The sequence below is a fragment of the Bolinopsis microptera genome, chromosome 12 (assembly GCF_026151205.1).
Source record: "Bolinopsis microptera isolate Bmic1 chromosome 12, MBARI_Bmic_1.0, whole genome shotgun sequence".
In the NCBI taxonomy this organism is placed as follows: Eukaryota; Metazoa; Ctenophora; class Tentaculata; order Lobata; family Bolinopsidae; genus Bolinopsis; species Bolinopsis microptera.
In genome coordinates this window covers 8,716,121-8,742,108 of record NC_087083.1, presented here as the reverse complement: position 1 = coordinate 8,742,108, position 25,988 = coordinate 8,716,121, and the positions used below count along the sequence as shown (strand labels likewise).

Below are 25,988 nucleotides of genomic sequence, written 5' to 3'. Positions count from 1 at the left end.
ATGTTTGGCGATTTGATCGTTCAGTGTGCAGACTTCAAAATGTAGATTAAAGTAATATTATATTTTGATATGAATTAAGAAAAGCAGGTACTGGGCCCTGTTTTCTTCTATTCAATCCTACTACCTCCCCACTGAGTCTTATACAGCTTTTTGTTTCGAAAAACCGTTGACGTCCTGTAAGACATGCGCTTCACTGTTAAAGAACCTGAGAAAGCGACTTATCTCCCCCACGCTCAAACAACCTTCCAACCTCACTAGAACGCCCAATCTTACCAATGCCGTAAGCTACTCCACCACCTTGTGTGTTAACATTACAGCTTACTGCAATGGTCACAGAGCCTTGACACGGTTGCTAAGAAAGTTACCAGGTTCTCCAGTGTTACCAGGTTACCACGGGGTGGGGGGAGCCGAGCTTTACCAGTTGCCAGGTTACCAGGTTGCAGGTTACCAGGTTGCCAGTTACCTTGAAACTAGCCCCTCCTTACAGGTACTGATCCGCCTTTGTGGGTTAACCAGGTTTACCATTTACTGCAGTTTGCCAGCTTACACTTACTCATCAGGTAAACCACAGCCAGTTGCCAGGTCTACGCAGGTTACAGGTACCTCGCACCGGAACCGCTACAGACAGTTATGCAGAGATTACACGCCCACGCGTTATACAGGTCTACCAGGTAACCTGCAGTTACAGTTTACCAGTATGTACCTGCAAGGTAACGCAGAGGGTGCCACGGACATTATCTGCACCAGGTTAGCCACCTGGTAACCAGGTTACAGGGGGGGGGGGGGGGTATGCCAGGTGACAGCAGGTCACGCAGGTATGCCAGGTTACCAGGTTGCCAGGTTACCAGGTACGGCAGTAACCATGTACCAGGTTACCAGTTACCAGGTTACCAAGTTACCCAGGTTTACCAGGTTACTTGAAACATTACCCCCTCCTAACCTGGTGCTGATCACGCTTTGTGGTTAACTCACGTTTACCAGCTTACTGCAGGTCACCAGGTTGCCAGGTTGCCAGGTTACCAGGTTGCCAGGTTACCTTGAAACTTAGCCCCTCCTTACCTGGTGCTGATCCGCACGTTGATGGTTTAACCAGACTACCCAGGGTTCATCTTAGCAGATTTGCCAGCTTACTACTTACTGCAGGTAACCAGGTTTGCCAGGTATCCAGGTACCAGGTTACGCAGGTAACTAAAAGGGGTGCCAGGTTGCCAGGTTACCAGTTACTCAGGTTACCGCAGGTTACCAGGTTACCAAGTTACTGCAGGTAACCAGTTTGCCAGGTTCTACCAGAGTCCTCCGCACAAAAGGTTACAGGTTCACCAAGTAGACTTGCACGGTTACTGCAGTAACCAGGTTGCCAGCCCGTTACCAGGTTGACAGGCCCTCCCAGGGTTAACTAGCAGGTACCCAGGTAACCCAGGTTACCACGTTACTATTGAACGAAGCCCTGCCTTACCGGGTGCTGATCCCGCCTTTGTGGTTAACAGGTTAACAGGTACATGGCAGCGACTAGCAACAGGGTGCCAGGTTTTACCAGGTTGCCAGGTTACCAGGTTACCAGGTTACCTTGAAACTACCCATCTACCTGGTGCTGATCCGGCCTTTGTGGTTCCTGCTTCCTGTTCGTCTTCTGGTGCTTTGGTTTTCCTGCTTCATTCATTTACATGATCCTGTCAATATTTTTTTGATAGTTCCATACTCTAATTAATCGTAAAGTTCAAATATTATGATTCATTAACATCACAACTGCTAACTACACTAATTTCTGATTAATAAAACAGCAACAGTAGTACGAGAACTGGAGACATTGTAGGTAGAATGTCAAGGACTCTACTAACTTGCAGGTAGAATGTCAAGGACTCTACTAAACTTGCAGGTAGAATGTCAAGGACTCTACTAAACTTGCAGGTAGAATGTCAAGGACTCTACTAAACTTGCAGGTAAGAAATGTCAAGACCGCGTATAAATTTGGGGGGGGTGGGGGGGGGGGGGGGGGGGGGGGTATGGGGGTGTGTGTGGATCGTATATGGTCAAGGACTCTACTACACTTGCAGTAGAAACCTAGAATGTCAAGACTCTACTAAACTTGCCCATAGGTTTTCCTTTTGGGGGGGGTTTGTTTTTTTTTTGTTTTGTTTTGTTTTTTGTGTGTTTTATTAGGTAGAATGTCAAGGACTCTACTAAACTAGCAGGTAGAATGTCAAGGACTCTACTAAACTTGCAGAAGAATGTCAAGGACTCTACTAAACTTCCAGGTAGAATGTCAAGGACTCTACCTATACTTCACCGAAACTTGAGCAACCACAAATTGTCCACAAGCTCAGCTTAATTGAAAAATATTGCATGTTCTCAGCAGGCAATCTGCAGCAAAATGGGCAAACTTCTCAATTACTGCCTAGTAGTTACGGTACTGCAAGCAAACGGTCAAGCATTTAGAAACTACCAAGGCAAACGAAGTCTGTATTCAAGTTATTTGTATAAAGACGACGCACCAAGCGTAAGCTAAGTAGAATCCCAACAAGTTAAAACATAATAACACAGCGGATTCTACATTTATCAAGACTGAAGTTAAACAGCCCCCTCAAACACAACAGGTTAAAGGGCACGAAAAATTAAAACTCTGTAACCGGACCCGGTTTATCTACATCACGGTGTGTGTACCACTGTCCTATTTTCATTTGAATCGTTACTAACCCTCCCTCTTGTTCACTCGGACAATTGGAATTAGGATGACAACACCTGATTACCACTTATATTACAATTTACATTAAAGGGATGCTTTTAGAGGGTATAGACTATAGCATGAAATGTTCATTTTAAAACTGCGGGAGCATTCTAATAGAATAGTAGAATATTCCCGTGTTTGCGTAATTTTAAAAGAACTCGACCTGCTATACTGGAACATTAAATTATTCAACTTAAAGTTATTGACTCAGGATTTGCGGAAGAAGTGACAAACGGTACAAATCAATATATGTTGTTACTTAGTAAGTTAGCAAGGGAGAGGGAGGGTAATTAGATTTAGCAGGTCCGACCTTGAAACACTATCCTAATTGTAACGTTGTAAGCATGAAATGAGCCCATGTACTCGTAAGGAGTGGTAGACCAGTATTAATGTAAGTATCAGTTCATAAATCCAATATCCTTCCTCACAAACACCACCATTTTAAGAGTTTTCGAAAATCACGAATCTACATTGTTGGTTATTAGGAGTTGAGGTTTAGTATATTCAAACAATTTCAACTTTCGAATTCAAAAGAGATCACCTCGAATAAATTTGACTAAAACAGAAAACAAATACCGACTTCAGAGCGCACAGGAATGTTTCTAAAGAAAATACGTCATATATCAGGTATGTATATTTACATGAACACTTCACTACTTGCCTGTTGCATGGTGATCTTTAACAGAGACAAGAGTACTACATATCTCTCAAGTAAATTACTCGTCTTATAAATTGTTTATTATAAATGTTGTTGTGCATCTAATTGCATTGCATTCAATATCTTGCTTCTTTCCTATAACAATAACATAGATTTATACATTTGAAATTTCTTATTGCTATTGAGATTTAAATCGTATGATGAACGCTATAAACAAATCAACAATTAACAATCGTGTATTTAACATTTAGAGAGTGTATTCAGGTGACAAACGATGGAGAGAATATGCCAGAGTTTAGTCAGCTCAAGTAATGAGAAAGTCGACTCGGTCCCTACGAAGCTATAAGTATGGACCTCAATCTGCCACCTTCCAACACAACAGAACTCCTGGCTCAATAATTGATTAATTGACGACTAATTGAATCCGAACAAAATCTTTACAATACTCAGGGAGAAGCTGTACATTGTACAGCAGTAACAAAACAAAGCCGGGGGCCACGAACAAGCAGCCATTAGTGGGAGAAGTTAATTATAAGGGTATCAATCACTAGGGTAACCAGTTCCGTAACCATGGCAACTTAACACTCATAATCCGTGATTATTGTGCCAAATTACTCGCATATCTGAACTGTTTATTAACTTTCTATTGAGCGGGGCATGTTAGCGTTTTAGCGTGTATGATGTGATATATCATTTACTTTTGTGATGAGTCAGCGGGAATAACTGTATTAATTTGTGCGAGAATTACGTTAAATTATTATTGTAACATCATTTTTTTTAACATGTGAAATAATAAATGTCCGGTAAAATTGATTTTGTGCAATTCAGAAAATGGTGGAAATTGCCAGCATGGTGGCAAAAACAATTAAATGAAAAAACGGAGAGTATAGAGTGTCTGGGTTTACTGGTAAGAAGGGATGTATAAAGGGTAAAAACTGTGCATTTTTTCACCCTGATATTTGCAAGGTAGCACTCGAAAGAGGATCGTGTCTCAACAAAGAATGTTCCAAGTTTCACCCCCTTTCTTGTAGAAAGAAGAAAAAGGAAGAACCCACTCGGGACAGGAATCAGAGATCCGGTATGCAGACAACCTCTAACTATAAGTCTAACTCTTCTTCTAGTTCGAGTGGTTTTTCAGAGCTACGAGACTTGGTCACGGGGATGGCGGCCAAGTTAGCAGCTCTAGAAAAGAAAATGGATCAAAGTGCCCCGTCCTCAGTGTGCCACCCTCCAGCACAACCAGCGGGACAAATGTTCTACCCATCCCAAGCAGCTCCTGCGATGATGAGTTTAGGTGTTCCCAGGCTACCCCAGCACCAGACTCCCTTCTCTCTTCCCTCCTACTTCTAAACGCTAGGAGCTTAAACCCCTCCGCTAAGAGTGCCGGGAGGTGGAAGCTGCAGGACCTTATAGGTCACTTAGACGAGAAGCGACAGGACGGACACCTGTTTCCTTTTATCGCCATCACAGAATCCTGGCTGAAATCATACCACCATGATGCTCAGTTAGAGGCTCCAGGATACTCTCTATCTCGGTGTGATCGCAGTAAAAGGAGTGGTGGGGGAGTTATGCTGTACTCTCTATCTTCTATCCCAGTCTCCCTATCAGAGAGTTTTGATGATAGTGTTTGTCAGGGAATCATCAATCTCTACCCCTCTGCTAAACTCTGTGTTGCAATGGCGTACAGACCTCCTGATGCAACGGCCGCCAGTTTCTCAAAACTATTGGACAGCTTTACTCATGTTATTGAGAACTGCGCTCCGAGCGACTACGACCTCTTCGTAACAGGGGACTTTAACTTACCACAGGTGGATTGGGAAACGCTCCAAATCCGAAGTGGGGGGACATCAGACTCCAATCTCTCCGCTCAGTGTTTGATACGGTTTATGTCCACTCACCTGCTCAGCCAGATGGTTACAACCCCGACCAGAGGGAGCAATGTGCTGGATCTGATAATGTGCAACAACGATCGGCTGGTGTGCGATGTAAGCTGCGAAGCTACAGAAATGTCCGATCACAACATGGTTAATGCTCTCCTCTCTTTTAACCCTGCATTACTCGAGGAAGCTAAGCTCACGTATCTGGACGAAATGAACTTTCGGGCTCTAGATTTTAACCATACTGATTTCGAGGAACTTAACGAAGCTCTCAGTAGTGTGGACTGGAAACAGGTTCGAGGTTCCACTACCTTTGAAGAATTTCCGATAAATTTTACACGTAAAGTGCTAAACGTTTGTCTTGATAATGTCCCAAGGAAACGACCTCCTAAAGGAAAACCGAATGTCTACAACTCGCTGAGAAGGAAGAAGTCCAGACTCAAGAATCGTCTTTCAGCGGCAGAGTGCAGCGGCGACCATGCTCGAATGAAACAGCTTGAAGACGAAATCGGATTAATCAGCTTTGAGATTAAGGAAGCTATAGTACACCATTTTGATGAGGGCGAAAGGAGAGCGGTGAATAAGATAAAAGCTAATCCGAAATACTTTTATTCCTACGCGAAATCGTTCTCCAAAGTGAAGCAAAACATCACAACTCTTCTTAATAGTGAAAATAAGCTTGTCACAGAGAAGAAGGATCTTGCGAACATCCTCCAGACTCAGTTTTGCTCAGTCTATAGTGACCCTAACTGCCCCTACAAATCCATGCCTGAATTTGCGGTGCCGCCCATTACTTGTCGAGATAAAGAACTTGTCCTCACTCTCGACCACGTAAAGGACGCTATATTGGAACTAAAGCTTGACTCTGCACCGGGACCCGATGGCATCCCCTCCATCCTGCTGAAAAGATGTACCTCTAGCTTAGCGGTCCCTACCTATCTCATCTGGACAGAATCTATGTCGTCTGGCATCGTCCCAAGCTACTACAAGACCGGATATGTCACTCCTCTCTTCAAGAAAGGTAGCAGATGTGAAGCTGTAAACTATAGACCTGTGACGCTGACTTCCCACGTAGTGAAGGTGTATGAAAGGGTCGTCAGAAAGCACATGACCCAGTACCTTGATTCTAATGATCTGTTATCGGACAAACAGCACGGATTCAGGTCAAATAGAAGCTGTCTCACCCAAATGTTGGAGCACTTTGACGACATATACGAAGGTTTCACGAAAGGAAATGACACCGATTCAATCTACCTCGACTTTGCAAAAGCTTTTGACAAAGTCGACTTGGATCTACTTCTTCTAAAGATGAAAAGATATGGATTCCATGAGAAGCTCTTAATATGGATTCAATCCTTCTTAACTGGTCGTGACCAAGTTTTTGTCGTGAACGGTGTGCATTCAGACAGCGCTAAGGTGTTAAGCGGGGCGCCTCAGGGCAGTGTTTTAGGTCCACTGTTCTTCCTGTTGTTCATCAACGACCTAGAGGACGTGGTTAAGCATTCTAGAGTGAGCTTCTTCGCAGACGATACTAGGGTTTCCAAGCAAATTAGCTGCCTTGAAGATCGCCAACTTCTTCAGACTGATCTTTACAGCATTATAGATTGGTCCCTATGTAACAACATGAAGTTACACGAGCAGAAGTTCGAACTCCTAAACCACCTACACAATAAGAGGAACTTATCAAGTGAACTTCCCTTCTACGTAGAAAGTCTCCTCTACAAGGTTTCTAGTGACGTCACTCTTTATCCCGTAGAAAACGTTAGAAACCTTGGTGTAAAAGTGTCAAGCGATCTGAGCTGGTCTAAACACGTCGGGGATATGGTCACCAAAGCTAGAAGTAAACTGTCTTGGGTGTTCAGTGTGTTTAAGACACGGGATAAAGTGGTTATGATGATCCTCTACAAGTCTCTAGTCAGAAGCTTATTGGAGTACTGTTGTCCGCTGTGGGACCCAGTCAAGACGACAGAGATTCAGCTTTTGGAGGGGGTCCAGCGTACCTTTACAAGCCGCATTGGTGGTCTATACAGCTTAAACTACTGGGAGAGGCTAGCTCATTTGAAGTTAATGTCCCTGCAACGGAGAAGGGAGAGATACATCATCTTGATGATGTGGAAAACGTACCATAACGTTGTTCCAAATAGCTGTAGCATCGAGTTTGTGGAAACATCCAGATATGGCACTAAAGCAGTTGTTCCTTCTCTATCAAAGTCGAGTTCGATGAGAAACCAGACACTGTACGATACCTCGTTCGCAGTAAAAGGATCCAAACTGTGGAATAAGGTGCCGATTGAAGTGAAAGCCGATAAAACATTTGCCAGCTTCAAAGTCAGTTTGTCGAAGTTTCTTGCTTTGATACCGGATAACCCTCCGGTTTCCGGTTATACGTGCAGCTGGTCGAATTCCTTGGTAGACTACACGCCATCACGGTGGTCAGACATCTGATGACCCTTCCTGCTACGAGGATAAACCTTACCAAGTTACCAAGTTAGTTAGAGACTGAAATTGAAATGGCTGAGTAAGTAAAAGCTCGATGCTGCTGTTAGTGACATTTAGCACATAATATAGCACAGTATTTAACACTGATATTTGTTAAATATAGTTCAAGAAAGTGAGAGCACATTTAGCACATAATATAGCACAGTATTTAACATTTAGCACATAATATAGCACAGTATTTAACATTTAGCACATAATATAGCACAGTATTTAACATTTAGCACATAATATAGCACAGTATTTAACATTTAGCACATAATATAGCACAGTATTTAACACTGATAGTTGTTAAATATAGTTCAAGAAAGTGACATAAACCATAATCTGACAGCAGTAACAAATCAAATACTTTTACCAAATCAGTATGACCCCAATCAAACATTAATCATCAGTTATAATTATCCTGTTAACAATGAACATATTATAAAACAAACTAAATTGAGTCTCCTCAAGCAAATCTGAAGACTGATTGAGAAGACAGCTTGTCAGTGTCAACTGGAAAACAACTAACAAGCATGGAATATATCCGACATGTTTTTGTACGCTCCATTCTTTTGACCATTGTTAATGATCTGGCCCGGCGCGCGCTACTTCGTAGCTCGTGCCGTCGGCGCGCTACTTCGAAGAAATTTAGACGAGTAACATCCGTCAATCCATTCTTGCACGCCAATATGGGGCCATTACAGCATTTTACGTGAGAATCAAAATGGATGCGGTCAAAAAAACCAAATACGAACTTTTATTGAAGTGACGTGATTTTAACTTTAAGTACTGGTGTTTGTTTAAAGCTACCAGGTCATAACAAAATGCTTGCACTTTTGTAGCAAACATTTATGCATTATGACTTAAAATATCCTTTTATTCTTAAGGATCATTTTACCGACGCTTCTCAGACCGATCGTCAACATGAAAAACCGCAAAAAAGTCTTTCAGCTGAGCTCGATAGTAAAACTTTAATCTGATTTTTCTGCTTAATAATAATATTAAGAATCGTGGGAAAATTGGAAAACTCTTTCAAAGATTCTTTTCGAAATAACGTACAATATCTGCACATATTCCGACAGGCAGTAGTAGTACGGAATTGTAAGTAAAACAATTAAGAGACTTATGTTATATAGTTATATAAAAGTATAAACAAGTTTTTGTACTTGAATTGTTGGAGGAAGTCTGATTCTAAACCTGTCAAAAATCTTTCAAAATGTTTTCTTATGATAATGTGATGATTTTCCTTTTATCAAAGCTTTCTTTGGGAATAGAACTTTCAGTACCTCAATCATGTGTTATGCTATCCTCCGTGACTTTGCTAGATGATCATTCAAGAGTTATTCAGTCAAAACAATGAAATTTAGGCCGCGGAAAACTTAAATCAGAAAGTGCCCTACTCCTACTGGTAGGACATTTTCAAAATGTTCATTCCGTCAAAGTTTTCTCCGGATACACTGATTTCAATACCATAATGACGACTTGAGTCACTCTCACCGACCTCACTGATTGGTCATTCAGCCAAAACCGTGAAATTTTGGTCAAGCAGATACGGCAGAAAAGCTTCTTTTCAAAAATCTATTTTTCTATTTCGATGATTTTCTGTTTATCAATTAAGCTTTCTTCGTTTTATAATAGTTATGGACGGTTGATTTCGGAATAAAAAACGTTTTTAACCACTTGTTGAAAAATACGATCAAAAACGATAAAAACGGGTTTAGTTTATTTGTTTATGTTTTACAAACATCTCAAAATGTTTGACGTTTTCAAAATGTTGGCAATTTTAACAATAGATATTTATGTTTTTATAAGTGAATTCATTCAAATTCCACATTTCCCGCCTCCCACCCCAAATAAAAGCTCTAATTTGGGGTGCCCTACAAAACAATTTTTATCGTTTAGAACTAGAAGTAGAACTAGAATGGGGAAAAAAAAACGTTTTCAACGTTTATAACAACTGAATTTCTTTGGGAATAGAACTTTCAGCGCCTCAATCGTGTCTTGTGTTATCCTTAGTGACTTTTTTAGATAATCATTCAAGAAAAATTCAGTCAAAACAGTGAAATTTGGGTCGCGGAAAGCTGAAATCTGAAAATCTTCTACCGCGCGGTAGGACATTTTCATAATTTTCCTTTCATCAAAAATTTCTCTGGATATTCAGCTTACAGTTGCAATGCATCGTTTCTCTGGATGTTCAGCTTACAGTTGCAATGCCTCGTTGGTAAACATATTTTGAAATTCAAACACGAAACGAAGTTCTCCTCAAGAGAAAGGTCAAAACGACCAGTTGCTATGACATCACTTTTAAATGAAAAGTTCTAATATGAACCCTCCCATGAAATACGAAACACTCATAATATAACCATTATATAAGACCATCGAAAGCTGGAGCTCATCTCATTACAGTAGACACTGCGTCTTAATCACCAATACCATATTTGGATGAATGATCAGGACGGGAACAATATGATTACTGAGGTAGTTGACTGCAGTTATAAGTGTGCATGGGTAGCAACCGTATAGTAGTGTTTCAGTTAGATACGTATAGATGTTAAGTTATATCCTTGTAGGTTTAGGTAGTTCATTAGATAACCTCGCACAAGATTATTCTCAATTTTCTTGTTGTGTTTCACAACTAAGTTTTATAATTTGACGTCTTACGTCAGAAATTTATAGTGTCGTAAACAATAGGATTGGTGATTAATGTCACGGCGTATTATAGTGTTTTCACAACTTCACAACTTACATTAATGATCGATTCATTTTGATCAAACATGCAGGGGTTTGGTTATAACTTTATAACCATAAGTTTGTATACGTGCGTGTAAGCTTCGTCCAAAAGGTGGCAAGCAGATACAGGCTTCTCACATTTTGTAAAGAGCAATCGGCAATCGTTTGTCACTGAAATGCAAACATCACAAGTTCTCCCATAGTCTAGTCGAAAAAAAGGCGAGGCAGTTTACCCAACATTTTAAACGGGCAAGTGTTAAAAAGTTGAACGTTTTGAACGAAACCTCACGCAAATTTTGATGAAGGAGCATCAAATTCCTGCGCGTGCCGACTCAAGTCGCAAATTTTTCTTATTATTCGTTTTTTGGTGGTTTCGGGGATCGGGGATGTTTGCCAGCTTCAATTATTATTATTAGGGGTTGAGTTCATCCTGTTAAATTGTAAATGTAGTCAGACCGGCTATGCTGTAATACGGAAGGTTCTAGAAGGGTGTGTGAATTGTCAAACGGTAGTTTGCTGGTTACCTCATACCTGGAAGCTTTCAAAAACGTATTCGTTGATTATTTTCAGCTGATAAGCTTTATTTTGGTATCGAGTCAATGTAAGGAAAAGGTTGAGGTGTTGAGGAAGTTAGAGGAAGAGACATTATGGGATAATGATTTTAAAGGGGATTCTCAAATTGGTTTGAAACTGTGGTCATGTAGTTCGATCATGAAATTCATTTAAATTCAGTCAGATCATAGTTAGATAATAGCTGGAAATAATTGGATAGCTGACTTTACTTGTACATTTCATTACAACGAGTAGATTCAATTCCGACTTAACCTGAAAATTCGTTAAAATGTGGCTACGGAAGGTACCCGGTCAGTTGTAACCATAAAAAAGCTTCCGGATCATTCGCCGTCAGCATTGTGAAGTGATATTCTATTTCCAACTTTTATTTTATGATTTGAAGAAATGGACCAATGCAATGGTATTTGATATTTTGTAGGAAAATATATAATATTCTAATATTGTTTGTGTGGTGTGTTTATAAATTCTAAACTTGATACTGATTATAATTTAACTTATTATGGGTAATTCTTTTTAATTCTGTTACTAGGTAGATTGGCTGGGCCAAAAAATTAAGAAAAGGACCAAAACAAATGTTACTATTGGAGTTGTATTTTGGGGTATGATCATCGATAATTTTGAGGCGATCATGCGTTCACTGATCTTAGGCAAACTCATCATCATTTAAAGCTATTTATCATATATATAATGTCTGATAGATGGGACGGCGGATTATCGTTGTGTAGTTCTGTGAATGTACCATTAACAATAACACATCATATTTTCAATCCACTAAATCTAATGAACGAGCAAGCTCAACTCTCAAGGGTGCATGATCATTTAAAAGTAATCGTCAATTTCATAGATTGATTATTGATTCATCTAAGTTTAATCCTTATTCGGTTTATCAGTGTTTATTAAACGCTTATTTTTATCGCTCATTTTTGATTCACCTTTCTTTTTTTTTATCACCCGAATTCGTATTATATTCGTACTATATTAATTTCATTCTTATTCAAATTATCTCTAGCTGATTTAACTCATGACGATCTTTGTAAACATTTTAATGAAACTGCGTATCTTTCCAGCTTAAGACAGTTAAATTCTTTCATCGAAACGGTGGTTGACAATACATTGTAAATTTTACAGACTTTTTACAAAATATAATAAAATAAATTAAACGCGAAATCAAAATTAATATTTCTCGATATAAATCCATATATCGTACGCCCGTCTAGGGGGTTAAAACTAAGTAAAAATTGACAATAAACGCGATTATGAGATTGTTACTTACTATTTCATAAAAATGTCCAGATTTTACTATTTCGTAAAAATGTCCAGATTTTTCTCCTAGTTCACTTCATTCCATGAAATGCCATTAAACGGAAAATATGTCACTTTTTAGGCTTTAGCAAAGTGATTAAACATTTCGTCGCAGACTAATGCTCACTTTTTAGATCAGTCATTCGCCAGCATTGCTTAAGCGAAGCCAAAAACACGTTAAACGATTATAGTTCTATTATTAAAAGATTTAAAAACCTTTTTACTAATGATCCACAAATCTCAAAATAAATTCGAAATTCTAAAATATGCTGAAATAGTTTTCCATGGTTCAGAATATAATATCATACTGTGCATACATATTCTAGCAAGACAAAAAAGTTAATTATAACGCACAGTCAACACCAACTCCATAATTTATCAAAAATCAAATATTATTCATCACTAAAATATAAAACTCAATTTCAGGAGTTCCTGGGTGCGCGCCTTGACCAAAAGTCCAGTATCGTCAACCATACAGCACACAAGCACGACACAAACACGTGACAAACACGTGACAAACACGTGACTTTTCCTTCCTAGCACCACTGCAGTGCACGTTGTTTTCTTCGTGTTTTCTTCGTACTTTTCCTGGTCTTATCCTTTTTCTATCATATCCGAGATAATTTGTGAGTTTTTTGGATGAAGGTGAGTAGCTCCCTCTCTTGTTTGACAGCACTAGAATTAGCATCACCATGGCATTTGAGTAGCATCACCGTGGTGATGGAGGTGGTATCACCATGGTGATGAAAGTAGTGTCACCAAGGTTGGTTACCTCCCCACCTTCATCTCTCTCACGTGTAGTTGGTGTGCAGGTTGACGGAACAGCACTTGATTTGGCTGATGCAGCTGAGTCGAGTGCAGCCCTTCTTGTAGAGTCCAGTCATGTAAAATCCACCCCGTGAGCACACGTTCATCCCTTTGTTGTTGGACTGAAATGGAGGCTGTTAGTAATCTTGGAGACAGTGAAATTTTTAGTCTCACAGAAAATCTTAAATCTGGTATCTGGTCTTAACACTTAACCAGGAACTGAAGAACAAGAGTTCGCGAAAATAGTTGTACAGTGCAGAAGCTAAATCATAAATTCTACTTAATCACTTAGTTTGTCGACTGCACAGTACATGCAGTAACCATGGTAACTGCACGGTGATTACTACTCTCTGTCTGTTCAAACTGTCTAGGAGAATATTCTCAGAACCTCTGTAAATTACGTGACGGTGAACGTGATGTCGCGATTATTATAGTGAAGCACAATTTCCGGTAAAATATCCTAGCTTTTGCAAGTGCACCTTTAACTCTATTTGGGCCGATTACCGAATACCACTACTTATAATTGTCGTGAACTGGCTCCACAAATCTATGACGCTATTTCTCTCTGTGGTATGTTCAACTTGAAATATTTCGACAGATACCAGGTAGAGTATTACACTTACCATAGTACTATAGTACATTCGAAGATTTGAGGAACGATGGACGCATTTATCGTAGCACACGATGCACAATTAATTAAATTATAATTATAATTAATTAAATTATAAACACTTTAATAAGAAATGAACCCTCATCGTGCTCTTCAGCCTGATCTTTATAAATATAATCCATTTAGTACCTACTGACGTAGTCATTAACGATTACAACAGTATCAGATCGGATCGAACCCAAATGTCGCAGATTTTAGTTTTTACCACAGTCCAGTGCGACTACGCTCGGACCATGATATAGGACGAAGTTTTACTTTTCGCTCCAAAATGAGTATCAGTATAATTATGATAAAGATCCGCATAAAACAGCAGAACAGCTTTTTATCTACTAAACTTCACACGAAGAGAGCATGATAAGAATGTTTAAAGACAGGGATCAGCGAGAAGTTTCTGTCTTTACCATGCCCTTCGTACCAGGTTGATTATAATTAAGATCCCAATATAAATACATGATTTTAAATCTACTTATCTGCTCACGAACAGAGCATGATTAAGATTAGTTGTTCGACGCGTAACCAGGAAACCCCTCTTAAACCCCTCTTAAACCCCTCTTAAACCCCTCTTATTTAATAGGAAACCCCTTTTATTTTGGGAGGCCGCATGTTCAGCTAATCACAATTAAGATCGGTACTTACAGGGGCCCTTAGTTCATCCCAGTAGCAGTTCTCGTAGCTGATATCATCGGAAGGTTTCATGCAGTGGAGGTAAGCCAAAGCTTTAAGCGACCTTTCTCTCATCTTATGTAGTCTGATACCTGTAAATATTTTATCAGGCCTTGTTGTTTAATCAATTTATAGTTTAATTGATATAACTTCGTATATTTCCTACTATTAGGCCAGGCAATCTTTTGATGCAGTTTTTTAGCGATACATCTGACAAAATAGTTTTCATGGCAAATGTCGCCTGAGATGACACGTATAGATGCTGAAAAGATCTGTCTTTCCAGGAAAAATATTGTCTTTGAACGATTGTTAACAGTTAACTTGGGTTGTCAACAAAGAACTAAGAATGTATGACTAATGGGATGGCTAAAGAGTTGCTTTTATTACATGCTTATAAATCTGATGCAAATTGTAAAATCGTGATTTCATGCGGCACAACATTTAAGTTTGATTTCCCCATGCATTTGTAAGGTATCAAAAATATTGCAATTGTTTGAAGATGCAAGATCATTAAGCGACTATGATAGAACACGCTTAGAATCGTGGTTGCGAAACAGGACTTGACCCAAAAATGTAATGCTTCCTTTAGCTGTAATTAAATCTGAAATTTCAACCAAAATAAGCATCTTTTTAAAGCATTGAGGCTTTAAAAAACGTCTATATGGGGATAGGTTTATGAATGCCAAAGGATTTAAAAAAGCTAAGTTGGGTCAAGTCATGTTGAAGCAAAATTTTTCTACTTGGTATATAAAAGTTCTGCCTACGAAAAGTAGTCAAATCAAGTAGGCAAGATGAATCACAACATAGAAGCTGTACCTGTCCGGGCGCGAGCAAGCCCCAGTCCTAGAAAATTTAAAATTATTAGTTTCCAAAATCACTGCAGCTCAAAAGTAGGTAATCATTTTTCATGCTGAAGCTCTCAATTAATTAAAGAAAAGTATTATTATCTTGTTGCTATCTAAAGTGGTTGATTTGGATCTCGGATATTAATGAATTGCAGCTGATGTTTATCTGATTCAGCAGGGTTTCATGCGGGATAAAGCTGCAAGTTTCAGCAGCGGCTATTTTCAGCAGCGCGCGCCTTGCAGCGCGCGCCTTGCAGCGCTCGATTACCCAATGCCTGCCCCCTCACCTTGAACGAAGTAACCATCGTGGCACTCCGTCGATCCAGTCTTGTAGATTGTCCTGATGGAAGTCCTGTAAACGTTTCCTGTTGAGTTGGTCAGCTGGCAGCACTCCACCGACCTGATAGCTTTCAGGTTGTTTCGTTTTCCGACCTTTTCGAAACCTATCATAGCTTCGTAGTCCCTTTCACAGCCTTTGAATGGTAAACAGGTTTAAACTTCAGCACGCGCCGGGAAAACTTCTAAATAATTTGAAATGCCATCTTCTTGAGGCCTCGTGCACACCTTTATGGCCTTACAATAAGGGACTGGTCTTGGATGGAATTTATAAGTAATAATGATTAAATGATTGGCAACAACGCTGGATTCAGTACCACGGGCTTAGAATTAGATGTCAACGACAACAGAATCAAACGAAAATTCTATATTATAGAGTATTCATATCATATGATGATGATCTTATGATAACTATTTACCAACCTAAGTAGGTTCTCTCGGTTGGGAATTTCTGATGACATTCAAGTTGTGGCCCTACGTTCCATCTTCGGCACACTGGTTCATATCTTTTTCCCTTTCCGTAAACACTCATGACCTGAAAAAATTGTGGTCAAATTTAAAGGTTCAAGTTCAACTTCAGAGGATCTGTAAATTTAATTAATTAAAATATTGTATCTGTAGCCAAATCGAAAGCTGAAACGCTCCTCAATCTGTGAACTATCGTCAGCACAGCTCTTCACGACTTAACCATCATGGTTAGATTAGGTAATCTTCTAACCACTTGATAAATGGCACTATGTATATAAAACCTTTCCAACCATCGAAATGTAACTGCACAGTTCACATGTTTACATGACGTTAAAGGGCGACTATAGCACCATACGCGACACGGCGACACACGTCATCATGAACCACAAGCTTCGTGGAGGTCTCCACGCTGAACTGATCTGACCTTAACCTATTTGACTTTCATCCACCGCTATCTATCTTTGACTCAGTTCGATTAGAACTTTCCGCCAAACTAAACAGTCACTTTAGCATCCCCAGACTCTTTCCCAGAAAATCTCATCCATTAAACGAACTCCCAAGCTCTGCAAGAAAGTTCAAATGTTCCAAACGTTTATTAGACTTTTAACTATAAGTAGCTGTAGTTTAGTTAAGATTTCTCAAGGTTGTGCAGACGGGACACAAGCTGACTAGGATAGCCTGCATAGCAGTCACTACCAGGTGCACCCTTTATAATTATACAACTCAGCATGGTAAATGATCAGACAGTCAGGTTGGGTCTGAATATTATGTTTCAAGATGTTATAATGCTATAATATTAATACACACAACTATAATAATGCTCTCTCGGAAGTCAGACTGTTTGTAAGTTGCTCCAGCCTCCAGGTTCCCATAGCTCCATACTTGGTACATACTGGGCTCATAAATATAGAATTTATAGATCCTTCACTTACCTGGGGACCCCAGGCTATTATATGTATGTTCATAATCGAGAGAATAGAGATTTGGCGAAATGACAGGCTGAGAGCCGCCCAGTTAACCTTGACTTGATCTGCCCGACAGCAGAGCAACTCTTTCATTGGGCGATCTACGTAGTGAACTTATTAGAAGATTTCGACCAATCAAATGGCTAAAGACTTAAAGAGGTACAGCTTCAGTTAGATGCAAAATTATTCATTTCGATCACTATATTTTTTTGTGAACAGTTTATCATATGATTTCTAAGGTACTGTTTAAATTTGATAATATTAATGTTGAGAAACCTACTAACCTAGGCAAAAAGTGGACGTTTAGCTGTTTCACGCTGAAAAACCTCGAGTTTAGTGCGCGGATTATTCGAGGTGATAGTAATGAGTAAGATCAAACTGTATCAAGACTTACTAGCGCAAAATGTAACCCAGAAGGAGAAAGAGTTTAATTTTGCAATCGGTCAAAAATCCCGAATTTTTGACAGTCATTGGGTGCGTAGGAATTATTTTAACTCACGACATTTCTTTCTTCTATGTCGGACAAATTGTAAAATAAAAATATGTTCGTATTTCTAGCATTATACAGGCCGCTGAATGATTCAATATTTCCGGAGATTAACTAGGTAACCAAGCAAATTATCTTTGTCGGAAAGTCGTGAATTATATAATATCTTCACAGAGTTCGTTCAAATGTCAAGTTAAAGACTTTGGAATCGGGTAAATGATCCATCAAAATGTCTTTGATCGTTAAAGATCTGTTCTACTTCTAGTTTAGGTATAAATGGAAAGTCACGTTTGAAGCTGCGCTGTTCACTGTCTGTAAAAATCCACTCATATTAAACTTTGAGGTACTAACGAAGTTCTTTTTACCGAATTTTCCTAATAGTTTCCCCAAGCTGCAATCACGACAGAAAAAGTGCTATTTTAAAACTAGTGTCCTGACAAAAAATGCGTGCTATTCATATAAACATGCTATTCCTAAACTGGTGCTATTTCTAATTATGTATTTCCATTTACCTGGTTGATATCAGAATTGTCACAGGATGACACTGCTGTCATGTAGTTTCGTCTGTATTGCCGCCATCCTGCGTTGATGCACTTGTTGAGTGCCAGATTCTTTAGGAAACCTAGAGAATATAGAGTAAAAATAGGGTAAAATTAGAGTTAACAGTTGTCTTCTCTCCTTTAGCTAAAGATAGACTTCTGTCTATAACATGCTGATCACTCAATCTTCTAGAGCTTTCCACAGGAGTATAAAATCATTTATTATTTAGAAGTTATATACGTGGGAATTGATCAACTTTATCAGTTGAAATTAGCTTGTTTCGATCGATGCACGGTTAAAAGCTTACACGGTGCACAAACCGGTGGTTTTTATGCACATTGTATTTATAGCTGTGTAAATTAAACCGATAAAGAATTTTAACACTGGGAGGCTGCCATATCTTGACTGCAAATGTCATGCCTCGCCTAAATACGTATTTTAACATTAAGTGAAGGATTTTGATGTGGTAAACGTGTTTTCCAATCGAATTTTACGACGAAGAAATTTTATAATGTAGTCTCGCAAATGGAATTGATTCTCTACCCAGGAGACAGATATCAAAACATTCCTCCAACGGACAGATCACGTGACCTTCAAATTCTCAAACATTACAACAGGAAGGATTTCCCTGGCACTTCTGGAGGAACTCCGAGCAGTTGCTAAGTTCTCTATTTAAAGAGCAGTTAGATCCAGCCATTTTGGAGCCGATACTTCTGTCATGGCTTCTGGTCACAGTGTTCCTTTTGTTCAGTCAGGTTTCATGGTATATCTATTGTTAGAACGAGCAACCTTTCATTTTTAGATAGCCGTTAGATACTTTATTCTTAGACATGACTAATGACTGCAATTATAATGACACTCATAGAAAAAAGAACTATCCTGATTATTGAGTGCCTTCGACAAAAATTCTTTGCATCGGAAATTTAAGCTAATTAATAATTATTGATGGTTCTCTCGCCGAATCAAGCCAAACTCTATAAACTAAAAATATCCTCTTTACTTCAAAAATCTGGTGGCGTTAACAAAACCATAACATGAATCTCAGAACTACGTCAACGAAAGACTTATGAATGTCTCAAACAAACATTATATTTTTAATCCTATTTGAAATAATATATATATATCTACCTCCAGTGCAGATCCATTTTTGTCTATCGTCGTTGTCGTCACAGGTGGTCATCTTCATGGGCACATCCTCAGATCCTCCGACCATGTGGTTCTCCTGGTCCACCGACAAACACAGGGTGTTCCCTGAGATTAAAGATTGTGATTCTTGGACATTCCTCGAGCTGGTTTAATTCCCGATAATATAATTGTCTCCTGCGTTATTTATGAAGAACATTCCTTGCAACAGTATCTTGCTATATAAAATGATGTTCATGCCCTAAATTTTAAATGGTTAAGTGGTCATGCAAGTAGGATCTTTAAAGTTCAAACTTTTAAACTAGTATTAACTTAAACGGCAAACGTAAAAGCGATACACATTCAGCAAATTTGACGTCAAAGCGTATTATTAACATCAGGCTCATTTATTTACCGTCATTTCTGAGTTGGTAGTTGTCTGTCCAGCTCCACTTTAAACTGCTTTTAGATAAGGAGCACATTGTGACCAGTACAAAGTTACCTGGGGAGAGTTGGGTCATTAGTAACTTTATTAATTAATACAACTTTGTGTGGATAAGAATGGATTGTGCAGGCAGACTAGGTCATTTGAAAGCTTCTACGCGGATAGAGCTATTATATAGTAAGGCTGATTTAAGTTTTTTAAAGGCTCTGATGATGTATAGTGAAGAATCCAAGCCTCATATTGTGTGTCCACATGTAACAAGGCTGATTTAAGTTATTTTGAATCGTCCCCAAGATACAACCTTTTTTATATTTTTCTTCTTTAGGCACTTTCCAAGATTAATCTTAACCGAATAGTAACCCTAACAAGGTGACGGCAACACCGAGCCGCGCTTACAATTTGATAGATTAGGCACTCCTCAAGTTACTACACAATCACATGAAGGTGTTAGAACCCCCATAAAGGATAAAAAGTTGACATTATTGCATTAAATTAATTTGGTCCCATTAATGCCCGGATTAGTGACTCTGGTGGGCGTCCTGCTCTCTAACTCTCTCCACAGTCTACATTACCTCTGCGGAAAAGCTGGGCTCAGGGCATTAGTCCATTAGGAAACACCCAGGCTTACTAATACAGATATAGGAACAAACGTCTGTCAGGGAAAGTAGACGATCCAATTGAGATGGGGTCGCTAAGGAGGGCTTTATCAGTAATGCGTGTATTGCCGAGACTGGACTTTATGAGTTAATGCAAGGCCGCGTTTATAATTATATAAAGAGTTATGTTATTACTTATTGTACCAGAGCAACCTCTCCTAGAATATCAGAAAGAGATGAATTTATAAAGGAGTATTACTAGAAAGAGATGCCGCGGCTCTCAACTTAGATAACAGTTGCACTACTTATATCTTTCTATTGCTTTATATTGTACCAGCTCAGGACTAATGGTTCTGGTTGATAACCGTTATAGATATGTAAATATGACTCATATTTACATATTCCCCTTAATTCAAATCAGTGGATCGTGTTCTTTGTAAATTAATTCAAACAAAGACATGTTATAAGGAACATGTCAAGTTCGGGAAAGGAAAACTTTATAATGGCATTGGTAAAGGAGGTAGCACATTGTCAGAGTAACTTACCATTACAGAAGCTGAACAGGAATTAAACAGGAATTTAACAAAAAACAATAATTACCTTTATAAGTCATGCCGTCCAAGCAAAGAGGTTCCGTAGTGTCCTGGTTACCACCGACTATCATCAAAGAATCCCCCAAGGAAACTCCCACTTTTCTGTTGGATCTTGACACTTCCCGATCTGACGGCTCTGCTGACGAGAAAGCTGGTTAAAGTCGATTACAGGTGGTAATATAAGCTGGCTATGCTGTGCTAAAAGGTGGTTAAAAGCGGTAAGATAAAAATTGGTTTAAAGTGGTTTGAGATCAGGCCAAATGAAATCGGTGAAGTGGAACTGTGGTTTTGGTAACGACCTAACCCGACAGCTCTACGACCCAGTTAATCGACGATTTGAAAACTAGATCACTTCGTCTACTGTGATTGGTCGGATAAATTCTGCTTCGTTCGGTGATTTAATCAAATGATAATTTGGCACCAGCGCTGCTTGGAGATTCACTCCAAGGTTCCCTTAATAAGGTACACCTACCTTTTTTCGGGCATTTGTACAGTCGATTAGCTTGTTCAATATCATGAATGCTCAGTCGTACTCGTTGTCCAATTTGCACGCCAGAAGGCACTTGCTGTAACGTCTGAAAGAAGGCAGTTTAATATCAAGCTTTTTTCTAGGCCTCTTATGAAATGTTGATGTTCCTTACGTGGACACGCGGTGTTGTTGATTTTTTTTGTACATTTTTTTGATTAATTTTGGAGTCAGGCTAAGCCAAACTATTTCAAAACAATTCCAGTAACAAGAGCAAATGAATCTACTCATATAGATGTGGGTTGTGCATTCTGATGGGAGATGAGGCATATTTGTTTGACACGTGACAATTGTTTTGGGGTTTGATTGGTTAGTAACGGAAGCTGATTGATTTATTATTGTCACGTGTCAAAACAATATCCCTCACCAGAATGAACATCTATAACAAACTAACAGCTGCTCTTGCAGTCCTACCTTCAGCGTGGGTAACTTGTTCTCAGAAAAGTCCTTTAACCCGTAGTGCATTATACTTCCGTAATCGTAGGGTACATTCAGTGAGTCTACCTCTGTTTCATGACGCTTCTCAAAATTCTCTGCGAGTTTTCGGTTAATTAATAAGTTAATTAATTGATTAATCAGTTAATTAATTGATTAATCAGTTAATTAATTGATCAATCAGTTATCAGTAATACAATAGTACAATGGCTGACTTGTTAATCTATAAATAATATTACTTAATTGTTAAAATATTCACCTAGTTGTGTTTGTCTGATGTTGTCCTTTATCAGTTCAACAAAGGTGTCTCGATCCGGCCTGCTTTGTTCGTGATAGAAACCTGAAATTACATAACTTTTAAAATGAACATCAATAATTTAACACGAATCCTCGCAAACACGGACCTCGTGATTGCATGTCTTATCTATCAAGATAGTGACAGTGATTGATTAGTCTAACAAAGGTTGAGTGCTAACCGATTGCATGGGAGAGCTCGTGGGCGATGATTCCCATGGTTACACAGCCGCTTCCTACTGATACCTCCTGCGGACCGCCTCTCTTACCCACCCAGGAGTAACACCTGGAGTGATTATTGTGGTTAATAATTGGGTGATAAAATTTGACCGATTATCCGTTGACCATATTGTGCCAGGTTATAGTAATCACCATCGTTTGAGAAGTTGATTGAATTTCGATAAGATGGCGTCTGATTATTAATGTTAATGATGCAATTTTATTGAGCTCAATCGAAGAAGCACAACTGTAATTTCATCTTTAATATTTCAATTTTGCAGTAGAAATAACTTACCCTTTTTCAGAGGTTATATTCAAATAGTCTGTTTCGTTTAACCTTTCAGAAAACTTAACGCAAGTATAATCCATGATATGTTGCATCGCACTTAAAACTAATTGAACTTTTAGTTGTCCTGAAATAAGTTTTGTTTTATTGATGGAATAAGTTTTTTTGAAATATTCTGCCCGATTAATGCGTTTGTCAACTTGTTACAATGGAAAATATCAAATCAATTGAAATTAGCTAAACCGAAAGAAAACTTGAAATAGATAATGCCATTAATTACCTAAACCGAGAGAAAACTTGTAATAGATAATGCCATTAGGCCATAACATGGTGATGGGACGGACAGCCCCTCTTTTCACCCTTTCGTGGGACGACCTCGTTATTAAGATATCTCCTTGTATTAATTCGACGTCTTTATGTTTGTCAAATATAATATCTGCGGGGTGAGTTGCGGTTAGGGGTCATATATTAAAATACATTTAAATGATTCAAGTTGAGGTCTTTACAAGGTCTTTACAAAACCAAAAAACTTCTTAAGTAGCCTATTGATCTTTAATTCAGTGTGTATCTTAATTCGAGTGTGCAGTAAAATACCATATTGTTGGGACCAACAATAAAGTACATTCAAGTGATTCAACTCCAAAACGTCTTAATTGGCGTAGAGATCTTTCTTTCAGAACGTTATACTTAATATTTGGGATTTGCAGTAATATGCCATATTGGTAATCTTTCTTCGATCTTATGAGTGGGTCGATCATATATTTTGATGATAGTTAGTAACGAAGTGAAAGTGTGCACTCAGTGTTTCAAAACAAACGTCGACAACTAATTTGTTTTGAGACACTGAGTGGAGAATCTCACTTCGTCACCAATTATCATCAAAATAAATATACCATAATATTGTTGAGATGATGAAGCTAATTCCATTATAATGCTAAATTACTATTTCCTCGGGCTGCATTATAAAGAGGTTGGTCTCTGTCTGTTCGTAGATCTCATATTTCTAACATTAAATCCCTTGCTGCATGGACCTATTTAAAGATTTAATATCTCCAAGCGACTTATAATTCTAACATTAAATCCTCGAGTTATAGTACTGTATGAACCTATTTAATATCTCCAAACAACCTAGTGGCAAACTGAATCGATTGTCTTAGTCTAGGACTAGAATCGTAGTCATTGTTTGTCTTAAGTAACTAATTTGCGAACTTACTTTCATTTAAATCTGATACTAGTTCGCTGTCTTCAAAATCTGCATGCGCTAAATCTATTTCGTTATCTTCCTCTTCTCTTACTCTTTTATTCTTACGCCACCTTCGTCCTGAAAAGAATCGTTAAAATGTTGTCGTTTTTGAAACGCAAGAAAATGTTTTTTTCGTAAACTTTTAGCGCTAAAGAGATACGTACCAATAAATACAGGCATAATCTGGGACTTTATGACTCATCTAAAATAGAAACCATGGCAAATAATCACTGCCTAACAGGCTCGTTACTAAAACACGGAAACAATCCCCTTGACGTGACATAACATCACGTGATATACGATCACTGCTCGCTGATTGGAGCCCTGCTCTTAACCAATAGGAAATATCACACATTATATCACCCAGTCTGGTTTAAACAAATTGTTTCCGATACCCTATCACCCTGATACTTTGTAAAATAATGGGATATCTTAGATCACAACACGGCGCCCCGTGATAGAGTTACCGGGGGTTTTGGTGGGGGAGACAGCGTATCGTGTGATTTAAGCTGTAATTATTCACCATTAGATTTAGGTCTGGTTCGTGCAGGAGAAACTGATAAATCAAATTGTCGCATATAAATCTTATGGTGCGTCACTTCTTCTATTCCATTTATTTAAAAACACAGCTATTCAGTTAATCAATTAATTAGTTAATCAGCTGGTTAAATAAGCTGTAATTATTTACCATTAGATTTGGGTCTGCTTCGTGGAGAGGAGGACTCGTCTGAGGAATGGTATATAGGGTGTTGGACTTCGAGTCCTGGAATATAAGGTTCCGTTACTACGGTTACTAAGGTTACACTTACTAAGTGTATGTGATCTGAGTGTTTTTGAGAAAGTAATAGACCTAAAATAATTTGCTTTCAAAAAGCGTAAATCGATTTTAACAGAACTGTATGGCACTAACGGTACCTCCATGTGCCCAACTCGTATAAATTCATTTCATTATTTTTGACAGCCTTGAAGTTTGTCAAATTGTGCGCTTGAGCATCTCATAGTAGCAATTTAACAGTTAGATGTTTGTAAGCATTATAAATAGCTGGATGCTTATACGGTTGGGTTGTTTAGATGAAGAGCTACAAGACTAGAGCCTGTAAATTGATAGTTTGATCTCAGTATATGCAACAAATTATCTAGTTTGATTGTTCAAAGAAAAAATATTCTCTGTTTAGTTTTAGAGCTCTTTTGAAGGGCAGTTGATATTTCCCGCGAATGGTTTATAGTTAGGTCGTACACGAAGTAGCTGTACGAAAAAAGTTAAACAATTACAGAGTGAAGGTTTTTGTTTTCACGTTCCGATTTATAATTATTTAAGCAGTTTTAAATTACGATTATAGTTAGTTTTTAATTGCAGTGAGAGTGCGGAAAAACGAACCATCGGAAGCTTATGAATCAGCACTTGTTTAGTTATTGTTAGTTATGGATCACTGTAAAACATGGTATTATTTAAACCACACTCAAGGTTAAAAATTAGTTGTTTTACAGTTCTTGTAAAAGTTTGATTTGAAATATTGACAGCACTAAAATGCAGTTTACTGACAGTAACCAAAGTTTGGTTGTATCGTATTTTTAACTTATAGACCTGGTAGTTAAAAAACGATTACTACAGAAGAATTAATTGTTACAGGTCTATAGCTAATTTGTGTCGGCAGCGAGTTATCAAAGCTGTAGTTGGACTACCCATATAGAGTGCCTTTCTTTACACATTCGAATAATTTGATCTAGTTATTGAGCTGACTAACAAGTTAATTATTCAGTTAGGTAATTAGTTAGTTATTCAGTTAATTAACCTGATGGAGGGGGAGCAGATCTGGCTTCTGTGCCTCGTTGTAAAAAGTACGATATAAATAACAAGTTAATTATCTGGTTCATTATAAATCTCATCGGTTGTCTCTTCCTAACTCATCCTGGGAAAGAGAATCATGTGACTTTAAGTAATTAAATTTAGTTTAAATCAAATCGATTTAAATACTTTTTTGTCAGGTATTAATTAGTTGATAACAGGGACAAAAGGATTTCGCGATTATTTTGGCCAAAAATCGCGATACCGCGAATTTTAACAGACTATACATAAAAGTATATAAATAATGGGAAAAATC

The 25,988-nt window shown here is 38.4% G+C and overlaps 2 protein-coding genes across 6 annotated transcripts in view; both read right to left on the bottom strand.

The window, feature by feature from the left end:
- The window catches only part of LOC134823831 (centrosome-associated protein CEP250-like), a 75,578-nt gene that overhangs the window by 13,372 nt on the left and 36,218 nt on the right, over window positions 1-25,988 (bottom strand). The window lies entirely within an intron of this gene.
- On the bottom strand, window positions 12,105-25,798 carry LOC134823830 (uncharacterized). 5 transcript variants are annotated; one of them, XM_063835410.1, is made up of 18 exons: window positions 25,680-25,798; window positions 24,575-24,649; window positions 23,857-23,964; window positions 22,924-23,079; window positions 22,653-22,770; window positions 22,321-22,424; window positions 22,104-22,184; window positions 21,824-21,942; window positions 21,356-21,458; window positions 20,891-21,022; window positions 19,665-19,751; window positions 19,256-19,378; window positions 18,100-18,209; window positions 16,091-16,202; window positions 15,619-15,804; window positions 15,303-15,329; window positions 14,460-14,578; window positions 12,105-13,275 (listed from the first exon to the last, which is right to left on the bottom strand). In XM_063835410.1, exons 1-18 carry the CDS (start codon window positions 25,771-25,773, stop codon window positions 13,138-13,140), a joined length of 1,992 nt encoding a protein of 663 aa, XP_063691480.1. In that variant the 5' UTR covers window positions 25,774-25,798; the 3' UTR covers window positions 12,105-13,137. The 5 variants fall into 5 exon arrangements, with proteins under 5 accessions (XP_063691480.1, XP_063691481.1, XP_063691482.1 ...); XM_063835411.1 differs by having other exon boundaries at window positions 20,891-21,019; XM_063835413.1 differs by lacking the exon at window positions 15,303-15,329 and having other exon boundaries at window positions 12,540-12,951; window positions 13,127-13,275.

Coding starts and splice junctions, on each gene's coding strand:
- LOC134823830 (XM_063835410.1), bottom strand. CDS start 25,773: ATGAGATTTATAATGAACCAGATAATTAACTTGTTATTTATATCGTAC. Junction 21,459..21,823: donor ACAAGTTACCCACGCTGAAG/GTAGGACTGCAA, acceptor GCCTTCTTTCAG/ACGTTACAGCAAGTGCCTTC. Junction 19,752..20,890: donor GGACGGCATGACTTATAAAG/GTAATTATTGTT, acceptor AACTCTCCCCAG/GTAACTTTGTACTGGTCACA.